We start from the raw sequence: 15,119 nt of genomic DNA, 5'->3' as shown, positions 1-15,119 counted from the left end.
AACAGAATTTCCAATTGATGTTTCCACTATTTGGGTAAAGTAGACAAAATCTTGTATCAGCAAACTGCAATCATTGCACCTGCATTAGAGTTCTATTAATAAAACTAATGTTAACTATTTGTGAGATTTTGAAAGGCTATTAGACTTATCTTAATTTTAGTTTCTATATCTTTCTTTTTATATCAATGTCCTTCTATATACACTTAGAAGTCAATGAAATAGACTATCAGCATATTATTAAGTAAAATTAAGTAAAGTTAAACATATAAGAGTAAGTATTGCTTCATTAAAAATATTTTAAGTTCAGTGAAATGGCTTATTCTTATGGTATATGGTGGAAAAAATTTGTAGAGATATTCATGAAAGCCCCTAAACTAAATTTGATATTGTATTCTTTTATCTAGATCACTAAATAATCTCCCATTCAACTCTCCCCAATTTCCATTTAAATTATCTATAGAGATATTAATTTCAATTATTCTGTTTTAAGTTAATCATTTTGATGTCATTCTTATTTACAAACTCTATTAATCTGATGAAATCCCTATCTCGTGATTTACTTTTTTAAAAGATAGTAACCACAGTTATTTTTAAGTCTGTGTCTCCAACGTTTAACTCAATTAAATACACATAATAAATGTTACTTTTCTTTAAATTTTTAACAAGTTAAGTAACTAATTATCACTACTATCAGAAATTTGGTGCTGTTAAGTCATTATGGGTAAACTGAAAAAGGGTCAACTTTACTTATTTTCAAAAAAAGATGATTTGTGTTGAAATTGAATTATGTGCATAATTGAAATGTATCTTGAAGAGTAAATTATTTTTAAGCATGTGCATGTAAGGTGGTTCTGTGTGTGTGTGTGTGTGTGTGTGTGTTTGTGTGTGTGTGTGTGTGTGTGTGTTTAGGAGAAAGTACAACATTAATTTGCTCTCCTATCATTTAAATGTGAAGTTAGGAGGATTAGAGATATGTTACATATGTGTAGGAAGAGCTTCACATATTGAGAATAAAGAAAGCATAGGTACCATGATGTCCTGATGCCAGGGTAGAGCAAGAGCAGAAGAAATTTACTGGGACATAGTTATGTTTTGTTATTTTGTTTTTGCTTTTTAATTGTTATTTTCATTTGTTTATATGTTTGATTTATTTGTGTATTTATTTGCATAGTGTATATTTTTTTCTCCCAATATTCATCATTACCCCTTATCCCATTTATACTGGTAACATATATTATTCCCTGTCATCCAGTATCTAAACGGGGCTTTAAAGAGATCTAGTCAGAGGAAGGAGAAAGAAACTCTCTTTCTTGCTTGTATTAATCTGGAAGTAATTAGTTACATGGTCCCTGCTGAGATGCATGAGGTGATTTGGTAGGGCAGCCACTTTTTAGTGATGATTATATAGTTTGGAAGACATACACACATTTTTTTTACCCTCTCACTTTTAGTTTTTTTGTTTTGTTTTGTTTTTATAAGCTATGCCCAGCACAACTCCAGAGATGGAATGTATGACCTATATGTAAACTAAACTACTTAGGGACTCTCAGTCCTGTGGAACAGAAAATTATTCAGGGGTGGAATAAGAAAAAGACTCCACTAGAGCCACTGCATGCAATGAAATGATTATTAGCTCTTGAATTGTAATATACATGGAGCTAGAGCTACGGGGGTTACCTTGAAACCAGAATTAGAATGGAAATAAGGAAGTTAGACCTGAGAAATGGACCAAAAGAAACTGGCTACCAGCGATACTTTTCATTTCTGAATCAAGTTATATCTGACTATAATAGAATGTTATTTTGCATGAACTAAAATAATTTTCCATTTTATTTTCTTTCAATTTGAGTTGAGATTTTTTTAAAAATTGTAACTTAATTTTTAATTGGGAAAAACAATATTTAGGAAAGAAAGAAGGTATTGAGGGTACTGAAAATGACAATGATTGTAATAATAGCAATTGATTGACTACTTAATTTATTCATTAAAACTACGTCATCACTAGTATTTAAGTGTTCAGACTAGTTTGCTTTTGGGACAATAAATATATAGACCCCCTAGTGCACTGTTTAACAACTGGCTCTTTCAGTATTATTCACACATGAATACTATGTGATATTTTTGTTTACATTAATGAGTAAGACAAAAGTGAAATAACGTAGACATATATTGACATTTTGCTCATTTGTTAATGACATGAGAGACATTTGTTTGTTTGTTTGTTTTGTTAATCCTCATCCAAGGATATTTTTTTCCCCATTGATTTTTAGAGAGAGTGGGAGGGAGTGGGGGCAGGAAGGGAGTGGGGGGCGGGGAGAGACATCCACTGATTGCCTCCTGCACATTTTCCAACCAAGGCCAGAAATAGAACCTACAACCTAGGTTCATGTCCTTGACCAGGAATCAAACCCATGACCTTTTGGTGTGCAGGCTGACACTCTAACCATGTAGCAACACCAGCCTGGACAATATGAGTGACTTTTTTACTCAATCCACATAATATTTTTCAAATACTGCAAATACAGTTCTTAATTTTTGTGCTATTTATAATTAAATAGCTACAGATGCAGCATACTTTTAAGTTTAATCCCTATTACTAATGTTTTCTTCATCACTTTCTTTAAGTCTGGACACTCAAGAAATGAATCACAACTTCATTCTTAGATTTTGCTGGTTTCCATGATGTATGAAAAATCTTTGGAAAATAGAACATATGGAACATTCTATTTATTGTAAAATCCTTCTACCATGGTCAATTTTAAGTTATCAAGGTGAGATCAGTAAATGCTTTGAGGTAACAAAATATCTTATTTTAACCTTAGTTCATGATGTCTGAAATCAGTAAATGGAAGTATTAAATTTACCATATTAGTCAGTAGCTCATATCTTATACAATAAAGAGTTGATATGCAAATTAACTGTCACACCCTCACAAGATGGCTGCCTATGACCAGGCCAGCAGGGGGGTTAGTGAGGGACAACCAAAGGACTGAACAAGCAGGCTGCATGGGGCAACCAGGCCGGCAGGGGGGTTAGTGAGGGACAACGAAATGATTGAACAAGCAGGCTGTATGGGGCGACCAGGCCAGCAGGGGGGCAGTAAGAGGGGACCAAGCTGGCAGGGGGAGCAGTTACGGGCAACCAGGCTGGCAGGGGGTGCAGTTGGGGGCAACCAGGCCGGCAGGGGGGCAGTTGGGGGCAATTAGGCTGGCAGGGGAGCAGGAAGGGACAACTAGGCCAGCAGGGGGGGAAATTGGAGGCAACTAGGCCAGCAAGGGGGGCAGTTAGGGGCAATCAGGCTGTCATGCAGATGCAGTGAGGGGCGATCAGGCCAGTAAGGGGGGACAGTTGGGGGTGACTGGCAGGCAGGCAGGTGAGCAATTAGGAGACAGTGGTGCATGATTGTGAGAGGAATGTCTGACTGCCAGTTTAGGCCCATTCCTCGGAATCGGGCCTAAACTGGTAGTCAGACATCCCCTGAGAGGTCCCAGATTGGAGAGGGTTCAGGCTGGGCTGAGGGGACCCTCCCCCCAATCACAAATTTCATGCACTGGGCTTCTCGTTTCATATAAAGCTCAAACCTTCTCCCCATGTTCAAATGTAGGACCAGTTGCAAGTGACCCATCTACTGTAGAAAACAGAGGAAGCATATTTAGCTTTCCTCATTCTTTTTTTTTTTTTTAATTGTTGACACTATTACAGATGTCCCCCAGCTTTTCTCATTCTTGCCTACCTCCTCTCACACTTACTCATTGCTGTTTCTGACAACCAGGAAACTTCATGGTTGTAAAACTGGTACTACTGTAAAAAGGTTTGAGATGTCTGAGAAGATGCCAAAGGTATTTCTGTTTCTTACGGGCACGTTGATATTTCCCTTTTTGCCCTATTAGAAATAATGGGTCAAATTCCCCATGATGAGGATGACTCATTTTTTTTCTTTTTCATCCATGTGATGCTTGTCAAACTTGATTTGTTCTGTTGTTGTTGTTGTTGTTGTTGTTGTTGTCATCGTCTGTTTGTTTGGGCAGTGTACCCATATAGACTCTTTCTGTTCTCCTCAGGAATGAAAACAACACCAAGCTCACTCTCTCTCCCACATACTTCTCCTTTATTCCATGGAAAACACTCGTGCACATTTTTATCCAGATAAACTCTGCAAGTGAAATCCAAAAGCCAATCTCAACACAAGTTTTACTCTTCTTTATCCCTTTTATTTTTTCACCCATCTCTTCTTCTTTTTTAAAAAATCTTTATTGGTGAAAGTATTATTTCTTCTTATCTCCTGGATTTTCTGACAGAAATCAGATACCATTCTATTGTACTGGGCTCACTGCTAGAAACACATATCATGCTCAAGTAGCCCATAGAAGTCCCATTCACTACAATTAAACCTAGTAGCTGACATTCCCCTTCCTCCCAAAATGTTCCCTTTGGAAGGTTGAGTGCGTGTGTGCATGTGCGCATGTGTGCATGTGTGTGTGTGCGTGTGTGTGGGTGTGTGTGTGTGAAGGTAATATCTAGAAATCTTCACACATCATTTGTCACTCTCTAATCTCTTGACCCTCTTATGTCCTCACAGTGTGTTCAAGACACCTGTAACTGATTTTTGACATCATTCTTTATACATTCTACATATGATCTGGTAATGACTTTATAATACAGCATCTATTAGCTTTTAGTACTTCAAACAACACTTCTATGTTTGCAGGTTTACACCATATATGCGGGTAATGTCATTAGATTTTTTCCTCAATCCACTATCAAAAGCTCTTCTCATATCTTATATTCAAACAAAGGAAAATTCATTCATATGTCTGTATGTGTTTGGTACATATAGGCACCATATATTCATCATATTTAAAATTTTTAAATGTAGAAGAAAAAAATCATAAAAGATGAAATAAAAACTAATTATGTTTGTTACTCATATGGTACCCCCCATAACTTACAAATATTTTGGAAGATAGTCTAAAACCAAGAAATATTTCTAAAAATATTCATTTTCAGTGATGCACAGTAACTCTAGCTGCTTATGTAAAATCCATTGAAATGATCTCCCTTTTACTTTGGCCCAGTGCAAACAAAAATGTGTGGAGCGATAGACTCTCCTTCACCGATGTTTTCTTCGCCTCTCTTCTCCTTACTTTATAAGTGTGGTCATCCTTTCCTCTCAGCATGAATAAACCATTTTAATTTTAATGGCAGCATGTGTTCCATTTCATGAGTTTTTGTGGTTTATTTTTTTCAGAATTAATCCTCTATTATTGAATATTTGGGTGGGTTTTGTTTCTATATAAACTACACTATGATGAACAAATTATATGTGTATTACTTACATTTATTTTTTTAAATAGATACCCCCCCTTCATTAACCAAATAATATTGCCTCTTTTGGTGTGCATTTGCGTTTCAACCGGTATTAATCCTGAAGCCAAATGTAAACATTCTTAAAATAGAAATTCAGGTATCAGTTAATGGGAAAGCAATATACTTGGGTTACATATTATCCTTTTTTTTTTTTTCAGAAAACTGAGTATTTGGATAATTGCCTGTCACTGCATACTATTAAATCTAAGTCAATTTTTTTTTGTTACGTATATGATAAGCCCTCCCCACATATAAGTATTTTGGAAGATAGTCTAAAACCAAGAAGTATTTCTAAAAATATTTATTTTCAGTAATTCTAGTTGCTTATGTAAAATCCATTTAAACTTCTCACACATGGTAAATTAGGTTAGCAAACTTATCCAGCAGTCTTTCTCTGTGTTACATTGGTTCATTCTGGATTGTTCCAAAATTATTAGCCAGAGGATTATGAAATAAACAAGTAAAGAAGATAACCAAAATAGAAGTGTGATGTTATATTATTTTTTTAAACTTCAGTTCAGGTTCAAATATAGTGTATAGGTTTTAAAAAAATACATATCTCAGGTATTTCATCATTTCATCCCTCCTAATTCTGAGGATATTCTGCACATTTTAGAGAAATACAACAATGATCTAGAACATATTTGCTTTTTTAACTAGAAATGCACATTATAATAAATGACTTGCTGGAGAAACATTTACATTAAAAATGTAGACAAGTTTTTAAAAAGTAACTGTGCTAATGATACGAAGCTAGCATTTCTACTCTTATTTAACATCTAGACTCTCTTAGCTACCTGTACATTTGGTAATATAGTATTAAAGATAACTGACTTAAGACTAAAAATGTACACTTTTAGAAAGTAATGATCTAGAATATTCAATACAATGCACAAAATTGCAGAATTTATTTTATTACCATAAGTTGGGAATCTAAAAATTAGATGTAAGATTTGTCCATGTAAGTATCCTTAAAAGTGATTTTATTACATTTTTCCCCCTTGAATAAGATTGATTCCATGTGGTTTGTTTAAAAAAATGTAAATAAATAAAACAAACCAACAGCAACAAAAATAAAGCTCAAATTAGTTCTGTTATTGAATAAAATGTAATAAATTCCCCTGTGATGCATGCATTTGCAGCAAAAATAAATAAATGGGGTCAAGGCAACTTTTAAAAATTACAAATTACATAATATTTAGAGAAGCAGTGTTTTACTTAATATTTGATATCAGAGAATGGTACTCCGTTGCATAAACCTTTCATAATATATATTATTGGAGAGAAAAAAAAGTGATCCTGCGCCTTTAATTTCCCTTTCTGAGAGAGGGAAGGCTGCACACCACTGACAGGCTCACTTGTTCCCGTCTTTAATGTGCAATCTGTTTTCTCCAGCGGAGGGCACTCAGTGTATCACAAACTCAAGCATTAGCACCAACAAGCTCTGAGCATCATCAGTCTCTGGAAAGCCTTCTGAATTAGACAAGGGCTGCCTCTCAGCACAGCTACAAAACACTTTAAACCTGACCAGCTAAATGGATAAACCTAGCCTGCATGGCTTTTAAACTGGGGTCTCAGACAGCACAGGAGGCCTACTTGCTTCAAGAACTGAAAATCCAGAGGATGAATTGCTTTATCTGGGAATGGCAAAAGCCAGCACAATAAGGAATGCCAGGTATTCTGAAGATTTTCTTCTCTCTCTTTTTTTTTTTTTTTTTCTCCCCTCTCTCGCTCTCTCTGTCTTTTTATAGAGAAGTTGGTTACCTTCAAGATGGGCTGTAGCTCTTTTGCACAGATTGCCAATTACTGCTGATGGGTCTCTGGTGAATTACACAATGGTCCTCAGAGCCTAGAAGCCCTCCCCGCACCCCCCTCCCCCCCCCCCCCTCAGAGCTTCCTTCTCCCTGCCCCCCATCCCACCCCATGCTGATTTTTTTTCATATATGTATATATATTTTTTTGCCCGTCCTCTCCGGGGAAGTTTGTATGGGGCTACTCGCTCACATGCGGGATCAGGATGGTGTGAATGACAGCCGCACTGTGTCATGAAGGTGGCGGTGGTTTCGGCACAAGAGACCAATTAAGAAGAAAGCTGAGAGAGGGGGGAACCGCTTTTGGATGACAAAGGATGGGTAAGTGAACTTTTGTTGTTTCCTTAGCAAAGCTGATCCTCTAGGCTTCCTCTCCTCAGTCGCGGCGTTAGCTGATAAAAGACGGGGGGAAACGGGCAAAAAGCAGCAGCCTCTGAGTTTGCCAGTTGACTCGCTATAGTTGCTATTATATTTTTAGATCATTTTCCTTTTCTGTAGTTTCTTTAAAAATTCGTAAATGCATACACACACGGACTTGAACGGACTCGGGAGAAATCTCTTTCAGGCTGCCTCTTCCGTATGCGCACCCACAGCTTGGGGATGGAGCATGAGATAAACATTGTGTTTGCTTCTGTGTCTTGATCATATTAACGGTGCGTGTGTTTCTGGTCGCCGTCAGGGAGATTGTTAACACTTTGCTGCGTTCGTGGCGGGGTGGGGTCGCTACTTTCTCAGAGGTCGCCCAAGGGCTTGCTTTATCTCTGGAGCTGTATCCTGTCCACAGCATCCAAATTTCCAGCAGTCATTTGCCCGTCTTCTTTTTTCAAGTGTGACTGGCTCCCCCCCCCCCCCCCCGCCCCCCCTTCTCCTGTCTGGGAGAGCTGGAATGTATTTCAATGAGTCTGTAGCTGGCAAGAGGACAGAGAGCAAGATCGGGTTTCAAATAGAAGAAAAAAAAAAAAAAAAGACTTAACTGGTTGAATAAAAGGAGAGGTTGTTTTTTTTGCTTAGAGGTTTGGCTGATTGCCTCCCGGTTAAAAATATGAATATTTAAGGGAAATATTGAAACCGCAGCACCCAGTAGTTTTTTGTTGTGTTTTTTTTTTCCCTTCTTCCTACCGCTAAGAACTAATAAATCCACTGTTGACAGGGGAAAGAAACCCCTTAAGATACTACGACTTGGCAATGCAGCCTCAGTGCCCATAGATTGCAACTTGGTAGGTTTTCAGAAGTTAATGGAGGTAGGGGAGGAATAAAAAGTCCGTCAGACATTTGAGCAGGTTGGGATAGGGGGGAGGGGAATGGTAGCTGGCGTTTCTCTACTTGTTTACACCCCACATTTGCAGAAGCAACTACCTTAGGCATAACGGTAAAGCGAACACTACGCGAGCTGATTTTTCACCTTAATGCAGATATTTTAATGAGAACCTGAGGATCTTAACTTTGTGTTATCAACAGTCAGGAACCTGAGCTGTGTATGTCACTGGGCAGGAGAGCTACGGAAGGCAGCTCTTCCTGAATGCTGAGAGTACCTTGACTGTAATTAGTCTTCATACCAGGCTTCATTGGCTGCCCGTGCTGGTCCCAAGGCCTTTTTTTTTTTTTTTTTTCCCCAGAGCTCAAACATTGTTTTTTCTGTTATGCAATAATGATACAATTTCAGGCAGGACAGACTTGGATTACCTTGACATACGACTGAAGCTCCTTTGCCAAATCACAGCCTGCGTACTCAACTAGGAAAGATGTACAAGCATGGGGGTTTTAGGAAGTCACTTTTTTTTTTTTTTTCCATTACCAGAAGACTTGGTAGTCCTGCTTTTGGTATTGGTATTCCACGCTGACTAGCCAAATGCTGCTGTTATTAAGATGTCGGCATTCAGCAATAAGCCAGGCTCAGTGCTTTTCACTGCTGATGTATGCATGAACTCCTGAAACTCCGGACAGCTGTTCACGGTTCTCCAGCTCTGTGGTGACTTAAAAATCAAGGAAGAACGAATGAAACCTAATAGGGAACACGCAGCCCTAAAGACAAGAAAAGCTTTAAATGTTAAGTGCATGGTTCTGAAATCAACTGTCCCAACACTGCACTAGATGAGATGCTCTCGATCTTGGTAAGCTGGGGATGATTTGTCTGAATAGCTTCACAATGTGCATTTGTCTTCTTTTTCACACTGTAGGTTTCCGTTTAATTACGCAGCTGCGAGGCATGCGCGTGGTGCTAGCGCTACTTTCTACACTGCTGCTTGTTATGTTCACGGGGGCTCAGAGAGCTTGCCCAAAGAACTGCAGATGCGATGGCAAAATTGTGTACTGTGAGTCTCATGCTTTCGCAGATATCCCAGAGAACATTTCTGGAGGATCACAAGGCTTATCATTAAGGTTCAACAGCATTCAGAAACTCAAATCCAATCAGTTTGCTGGCCTTAACCAGCTTATATGGCTTTATCTTGACCATAATTACATTAGCTCCGTGGATGAAGATGCATTTCAAGGCATTCGTAGACTGAAAGAATTAATTCTAAGCTCCAACAAAATTACCTATCTGCACAATAAAACCTTTCACCCAGTTCCTAATCTCCGCAATCTGGACCTCTCCTACAATAAGCTTCAGACTTTGCAATCGGAACAGTTTAAAGGCCTTCGGAAACTCATCATTTTGCACTTGAGATCCAACTCATTAAAGACTGTGCCAATAAGAGTTTTTCAAGACTGTCGAAATCTTGACTTCCTGGATTTGGGTTACAATCGCCTCCGCAGCTTGTCCCGAAATGCCTTTGCTGGCCTCCTGAAGTTGAAGGAACTCCACTTGGAGCACAATCAGTTCTCCAAGATCAATTTTGCTCATTTCCCGCGTCTCTTCAACCTCCGCTCCATTTACTTACAATGGAACAGGATTCGCTCCATCAGCCAAGGCCTGACATGGACTTGGAGTTCCTTACACAACTTGGATTTATCAGGGAACGACATCCAAGGCATCGAGCCGGGCACATTTAAATGTCTGCCCAATTTGCAAAAATTGAATTTGGATTCCAACAAGCTTACCAACATTTCCCAGGAAACGGTCAATGCGTGGATATCATTAATATCCATCACTTTGTCTGGGAATATGTGGGAATGCAGCCGGAGCATCTGTCCTCTATTTCATTGGCTTAAGCATTTCAAAGGGAATAAGGAAAGCACCATGATATGTGCGGGACCTAAGCATATCCAGGGTGAAAAGGTTAGTGATGCCGTGGAAACATATAATATCTGCTCTGAAGTCCCGGTGGTCAACACAGAAAAATCCCACCTGGTGCCCCAAACTCCCCAGAGGCCTCTGCTGATTCCTAAACCTACGATCTCCAAATCTGACCCCATCCAGCCCACCCTGGAAGCACCCAGCCCCTCCCCGGGGTTTCAGATCCCCGGCACAGAACAGGAGTATGAGCATGTTTCCTTTCACAAAATCATTGCAGGGAGCGTGGCTCTCTTCCTCTCGGTGGCCATGATCCTCCTGGTTATCTACGTGTCTTGGAAACGCTACCCCGCCAGCATGAAACAACTCCAGCAGCACTCTCTCATGAAGAGACGGCGGAAAAAGACCAGAGAGTCTGAAAGACAAATGAATTCCCCTTTACAGGAGTATTACGTGGACTACAAGCCTACAAACTCTGAGACCATGGATATATCCGTTAATGGATCTGGGCCCTGCACATATACCATCTCTGGCTCCAGGGAATGCGAGGTATGAACCATGATCCTCCTAAAAGCATTTCTACTGCGGGAAAGGAGAGGTAAATGTTTGCAGCGCTAGAGGTGTCTCTAATCACTAGAAAGATTAATGACCCTTTTGCTTTTGGGTTTTGCTCAGTGTGAAAGGTTACGTAATTAAATTACGACCACCAGGAAATTGACTGCTTTTTTTTTTTTTTTTTTTATGGTTGAAATTTGAAGGAAGTTCATTCAAGGATGAGATTAAGTTGGAATAAAGTACTATGTTACAACATCTTTTTTTTTTTTTTTTTTTTTAACCAGTTTGTATACAGGGGTTGGACTTAACACACATACATACAAACAAAACTATTCTAAGATTTCTGTCTGGTTCTTGTTTGACTTTTGTAATGGAGTAGAGAAGGAGAGGCCAGCTTAAGTTAAAAACAAAGTGGTTTTACCAAAATTCCAGGAGGTAATGAAGATTTAAACCAAAGAGCAATTTATCCAAGGGTTGATTTTGTTGTAAACTTTTAGTTTTAATTAAAGCATGCAACAGGGATCTCACAAGGATAACTGTTTTTTTTTTTTTTTGTTACTTGCCATTTAGTTCTTATACCAGCATAGAGAATGTCAGAGGCCTACTGTGTAATTGTATGAGGCTTTTAAATATGTCCTCTTCCCTCCCTCCCTCCCTCCCTCCCTCCCTCCCTCCCTCCCTCCCTCCCTCCCTTCCTTCCTTCCTTCCTTCCTTCCTTCCTTCCTTCCTTCCTTCCTTCCTTCCTTCCTTCCTTCCTTCCTTCTCCCACTCCTCCTTCTTGTTTTTGTTTGTGTGTTTTTTTTTAATTATCAGACATAGATCACTTTTCAAGGGTTTTCTTAAGTGCTGGCTATTTGTATGTAATCAGAATGAAACTTAAGTTTCATTTTTGGGCTATGTTGCCAGAAACTAAAATCAGGTCATGATGTTGTGGATGATTTAGCAGTAACATTAATGACAGGCAAGACAGGGGCTGTTTGTCAGTGTTGCTGTCATCCCCAAAAGAAATGATGTGTATTCTTGTTAAACTTATCCAAAAATACGTGATGCAAATGTATATAAATAAAAAGAGAGAGATTTGGGTTCTGGGTACTAGCTTTTCTGTGTCATTTGCCTCAGATGAAGGCATGTCATGTTATACTCTTTTCATTTTCATGAGAAAAAGTTTGGACTCAGTTTCTGATTATTTATTTTAAAGATCACTTATAGGAACCTGTTTATGACTAGAAAAATAGCCACAGATTTCGACTTGTCAGTAAGTAATACTGGATACAAATTATTCTTTTCTTGGTAAAACTGATCAAAAAGTTCAAAGACTCTGACTTCCAGGGCCTTGTTGCTGGAATAAAAGAGTGAAGAGAGGTTAAGTTCTGGCACTATGTGGTCTTAATATCCAATTTTAGATGATTACTTTTTCAAAATAAAGTTTTAATGAGTATTTAAAGACGTTGCTCTTTTTAATACTAGTTATAACAGTTAAAATATAATCTGTTCTTTGATAATGTATTCCCAAATCTTTCCATAGTCTAAATGTAGATGCTAATGCAAATGTTTTCAGACATACACTGAGTTTGAAATAATCTCCAACTCAGTATAATTTGCAATATTGAGCTATTCTTCACAGAGTTCATTTTCTCTTTTTTAGTCCATGACTGAAAATGAGAAAAGTAACCTCGGATAATAAATTTCCCCAAAATACCTGTATATGCAATTGCCCTTAAACATTAAAGAGAATAAAAGATTTCATATAAAAGTCTATATAAAGATGTCTTTATTACAGTCTGACACTTATAGAATATATGTGAATATTAGTAAAACAAGTTCATCCTGTTTTATTCTAGACTCTTCCTATAATTGGAGATCCATTTAAAGGCTAGTGATATAAAAAGAAAGGAAAAATCCATGTCCATTCATTCAGTTTTCTCTTGACTTTTGTAATAGAATGGTGAGATTCTTAAAGAACTTGGATTAAGAACAGTGGATCCAAAACTTTTCCAGATCATTTTTTCAAAGACCCTAGGTATTACCATAATCGGAAAAAGATAAAAACTCATTTTATTCTGTGAAAACATGAGTGTTTAAAAACACAGTTTGATACTATATACTCTATGGAGATTTGAGTTTATGATTATGAAATTGCAGTGGCATTGTTGGGGATGGACATGGTGTTAAGGCAATAAGTAACGAAGAATTTAGTTAAATGTTGTAAGAATTTGTTGTGTTAAAATGGCAGTCCTACTGAAGTAGACCAAACTCTGCATGCCCTAAAAAGTAGAAAATGGTAGGCTATACATTTAAGACAATAACTCCACTTTCCATTATAAGGGGTCCAATCAAGCCACATTTAAATGACTACTAAATTGTTTTGAAACATAAGCAAGCAAAAACCAACCTTGCAGCCACCACTGTCCATTCCTGACAGGTCATAGTGAGGGGTGGATATAACAAATGAGGGAAAGCAAGTTTTTAGAAATTGTTATGAAAACCACAATTTTCTCTTCTTGGTCACCCTGGAGTAAAATTTCTCCTGTTGAGAAAATTCTCTGCAATATGAACCCAAGCAAGAGGAATGATTTGCCAAGATAATGATTTTTTAAGACAATAGAGGTATGCTAAATTTTAGTCTGGTGTTGTTTTTATAATGCTTACATATCAATAGAGAATCATTAATATATTTATAATTTTGTGAGGTAGCTTTTTTTCTTATTCAAAATGTTAAACTGTACCCAACAAAGCCATACATATTTAACTAGAACACTTAGCACCAAATGCTAATTTTCCAAGATAGTGCCTTGAAAAAAGTTTAGTTAAATTGAAAATTCTACTTATACACAAATGTCATATTTAGTTATGATCTAAATAGTGAAAATATTCATGTTGTGTATTTCTTTTAAGAAGAAAATAAAAACATTAACATTTATGATTAGAATGATGTCTGTGAGCCACCACACAAATATAGCATGCAGTTTACAAAGTAAGTTGGGCTCTATTCTTTACAAAATTTAATTTTGACAAGTCCGTGTGCACATTCTCTGCTAATAAATTGAAGGAGAATATTATAATAAGTTAGGCAGTAAAAATCACTTATATCTGTAAAAGAAGAATAGAGTAGATAGTTATGAATAATTAATATGATATATGGCACAACTCTAACAGATACATACTTCTCAATCATCATACTTTGAGTGGATCAGTGTGCGTGGTTGAATTGAATCATTTAATTTGTCTGTCCTCAATATGTTATCAGAGAAGATAACTTCAAGCCAAAAGGTCACAGCTTTGCCTAAAACTTCGTAAGGTGTCATTAAAAGAGAAAATTGCTAATGCATACTTTGAAGCTAGCTTGTGAACTTTTGCATAGCTTTATCTCATTACAAAATATATAGGATTGTGAAGTCACTTGATTCTGCGTACCAAAATTTTAGGTAGAAATGATATACCTGGTTCTTCTAGGATGTGTTTATCAACTGGAAATAGCAAAGACCTTTATAAAATTAGTCATTGGGAATATAGTATAAGAGAGAACATTTCAAGTTTGTATTTTTAATTAAAAAAATAAGAAATCGGTAAAAATGAATGAGATTCTCCATCCAATATTTTTAAGAGTTAAGTTATTGAAATGTAAAGTTTAATGATCCCATAGTGCTAAAAGTACTGCCATTAGGAAAATGGGAGTATAGTTGACATTAGTTATATATTTTCCAAATACTTGATATTTTGGTTATATTCTTCAGAGTCAAGTAAGATATAAATATATTGGTTCTTATTATGGGGCTTTTATTATTTCTTTCACTGCTGTGCAGTGGGTTGTATAGACCATTACTAACAGTTTATATTTATTGAATGTATTGGGTCAGGTTCAAACTATCGACCTAAGGAAGTTATTAACATCTTTCTACACTTTAGAAGTTGACATTTTGAAGTACACTGAAAGAATTTCGAAGAACTAAAAAGCATAGTATGTTCAAAGAGGATTCTAAGTGAAGCAGAACCAGTATCATTGAGTTAAATTGACACATTACCAATATAAAGTTACAGAAAATAGCCTTTATTTTGGTGGCTATTATGATGTGAAAATGTTATAATTGAAATTATACTTTGTATATTCACATAATGTATATTTATGTTTGTATATATCTATGTGTGTTTATATGTTTTCAGAGAGAGGGAGGGAAGGAAGGAGGAGGGGAGAGAGATAACATAAATATATT

The 15,119-nt window shown here is 37.1% G+C and overlaps 1 protein-coding gene across 1 annotated transcript in view; it reads left to right on the top strand.

Annotated features, from left to right (window-relative positions):
- Positions 1–7,402: 7,402 nt before the first annotated feature.
- Positions 7,403–15,119, top strand: part of LRRTM4 (leucine rich repeat transmembrane neuronal 4) — a 733,064-nt gene continuing 725,347 nt past the window's right edge. The window contains exons 1-2 of the mRNA XM_028154317.2: positions 7,403–7,499; positions 9,356–10,902. Of these exons, the coding sequence (XP_028010118.2) occupies positions 7,496–7,499; positions 9,356–10,902 (1,551 nt within the window). The 5' untranslated portion in view covers positions 7,403–7,495. The remainder of the gene's footprint in view (positions 7,500–9,355; positions 10,903–15,119) is intronic.

The sequence above is a fragment of the Eptesicus fuscus genome, chromosome 16 (genome assembly GCF_027574615.1).
Source record: "Eptesicus fuscus isolate TK198812 chromosome 16, DD_ASM_mEF_20220401, whole genome shotgun sequence".
NCBI lineage: Eukaryota > Metazoa > Chordata > Mammalia > Chiroptera > Vespertilionidae > Eptesicus > Eptesicus fuscus.
Note: the sequence above shows the minus strand (reverse complement) of the source record. Positions and strands in the feature narration are given on the sequence as shown.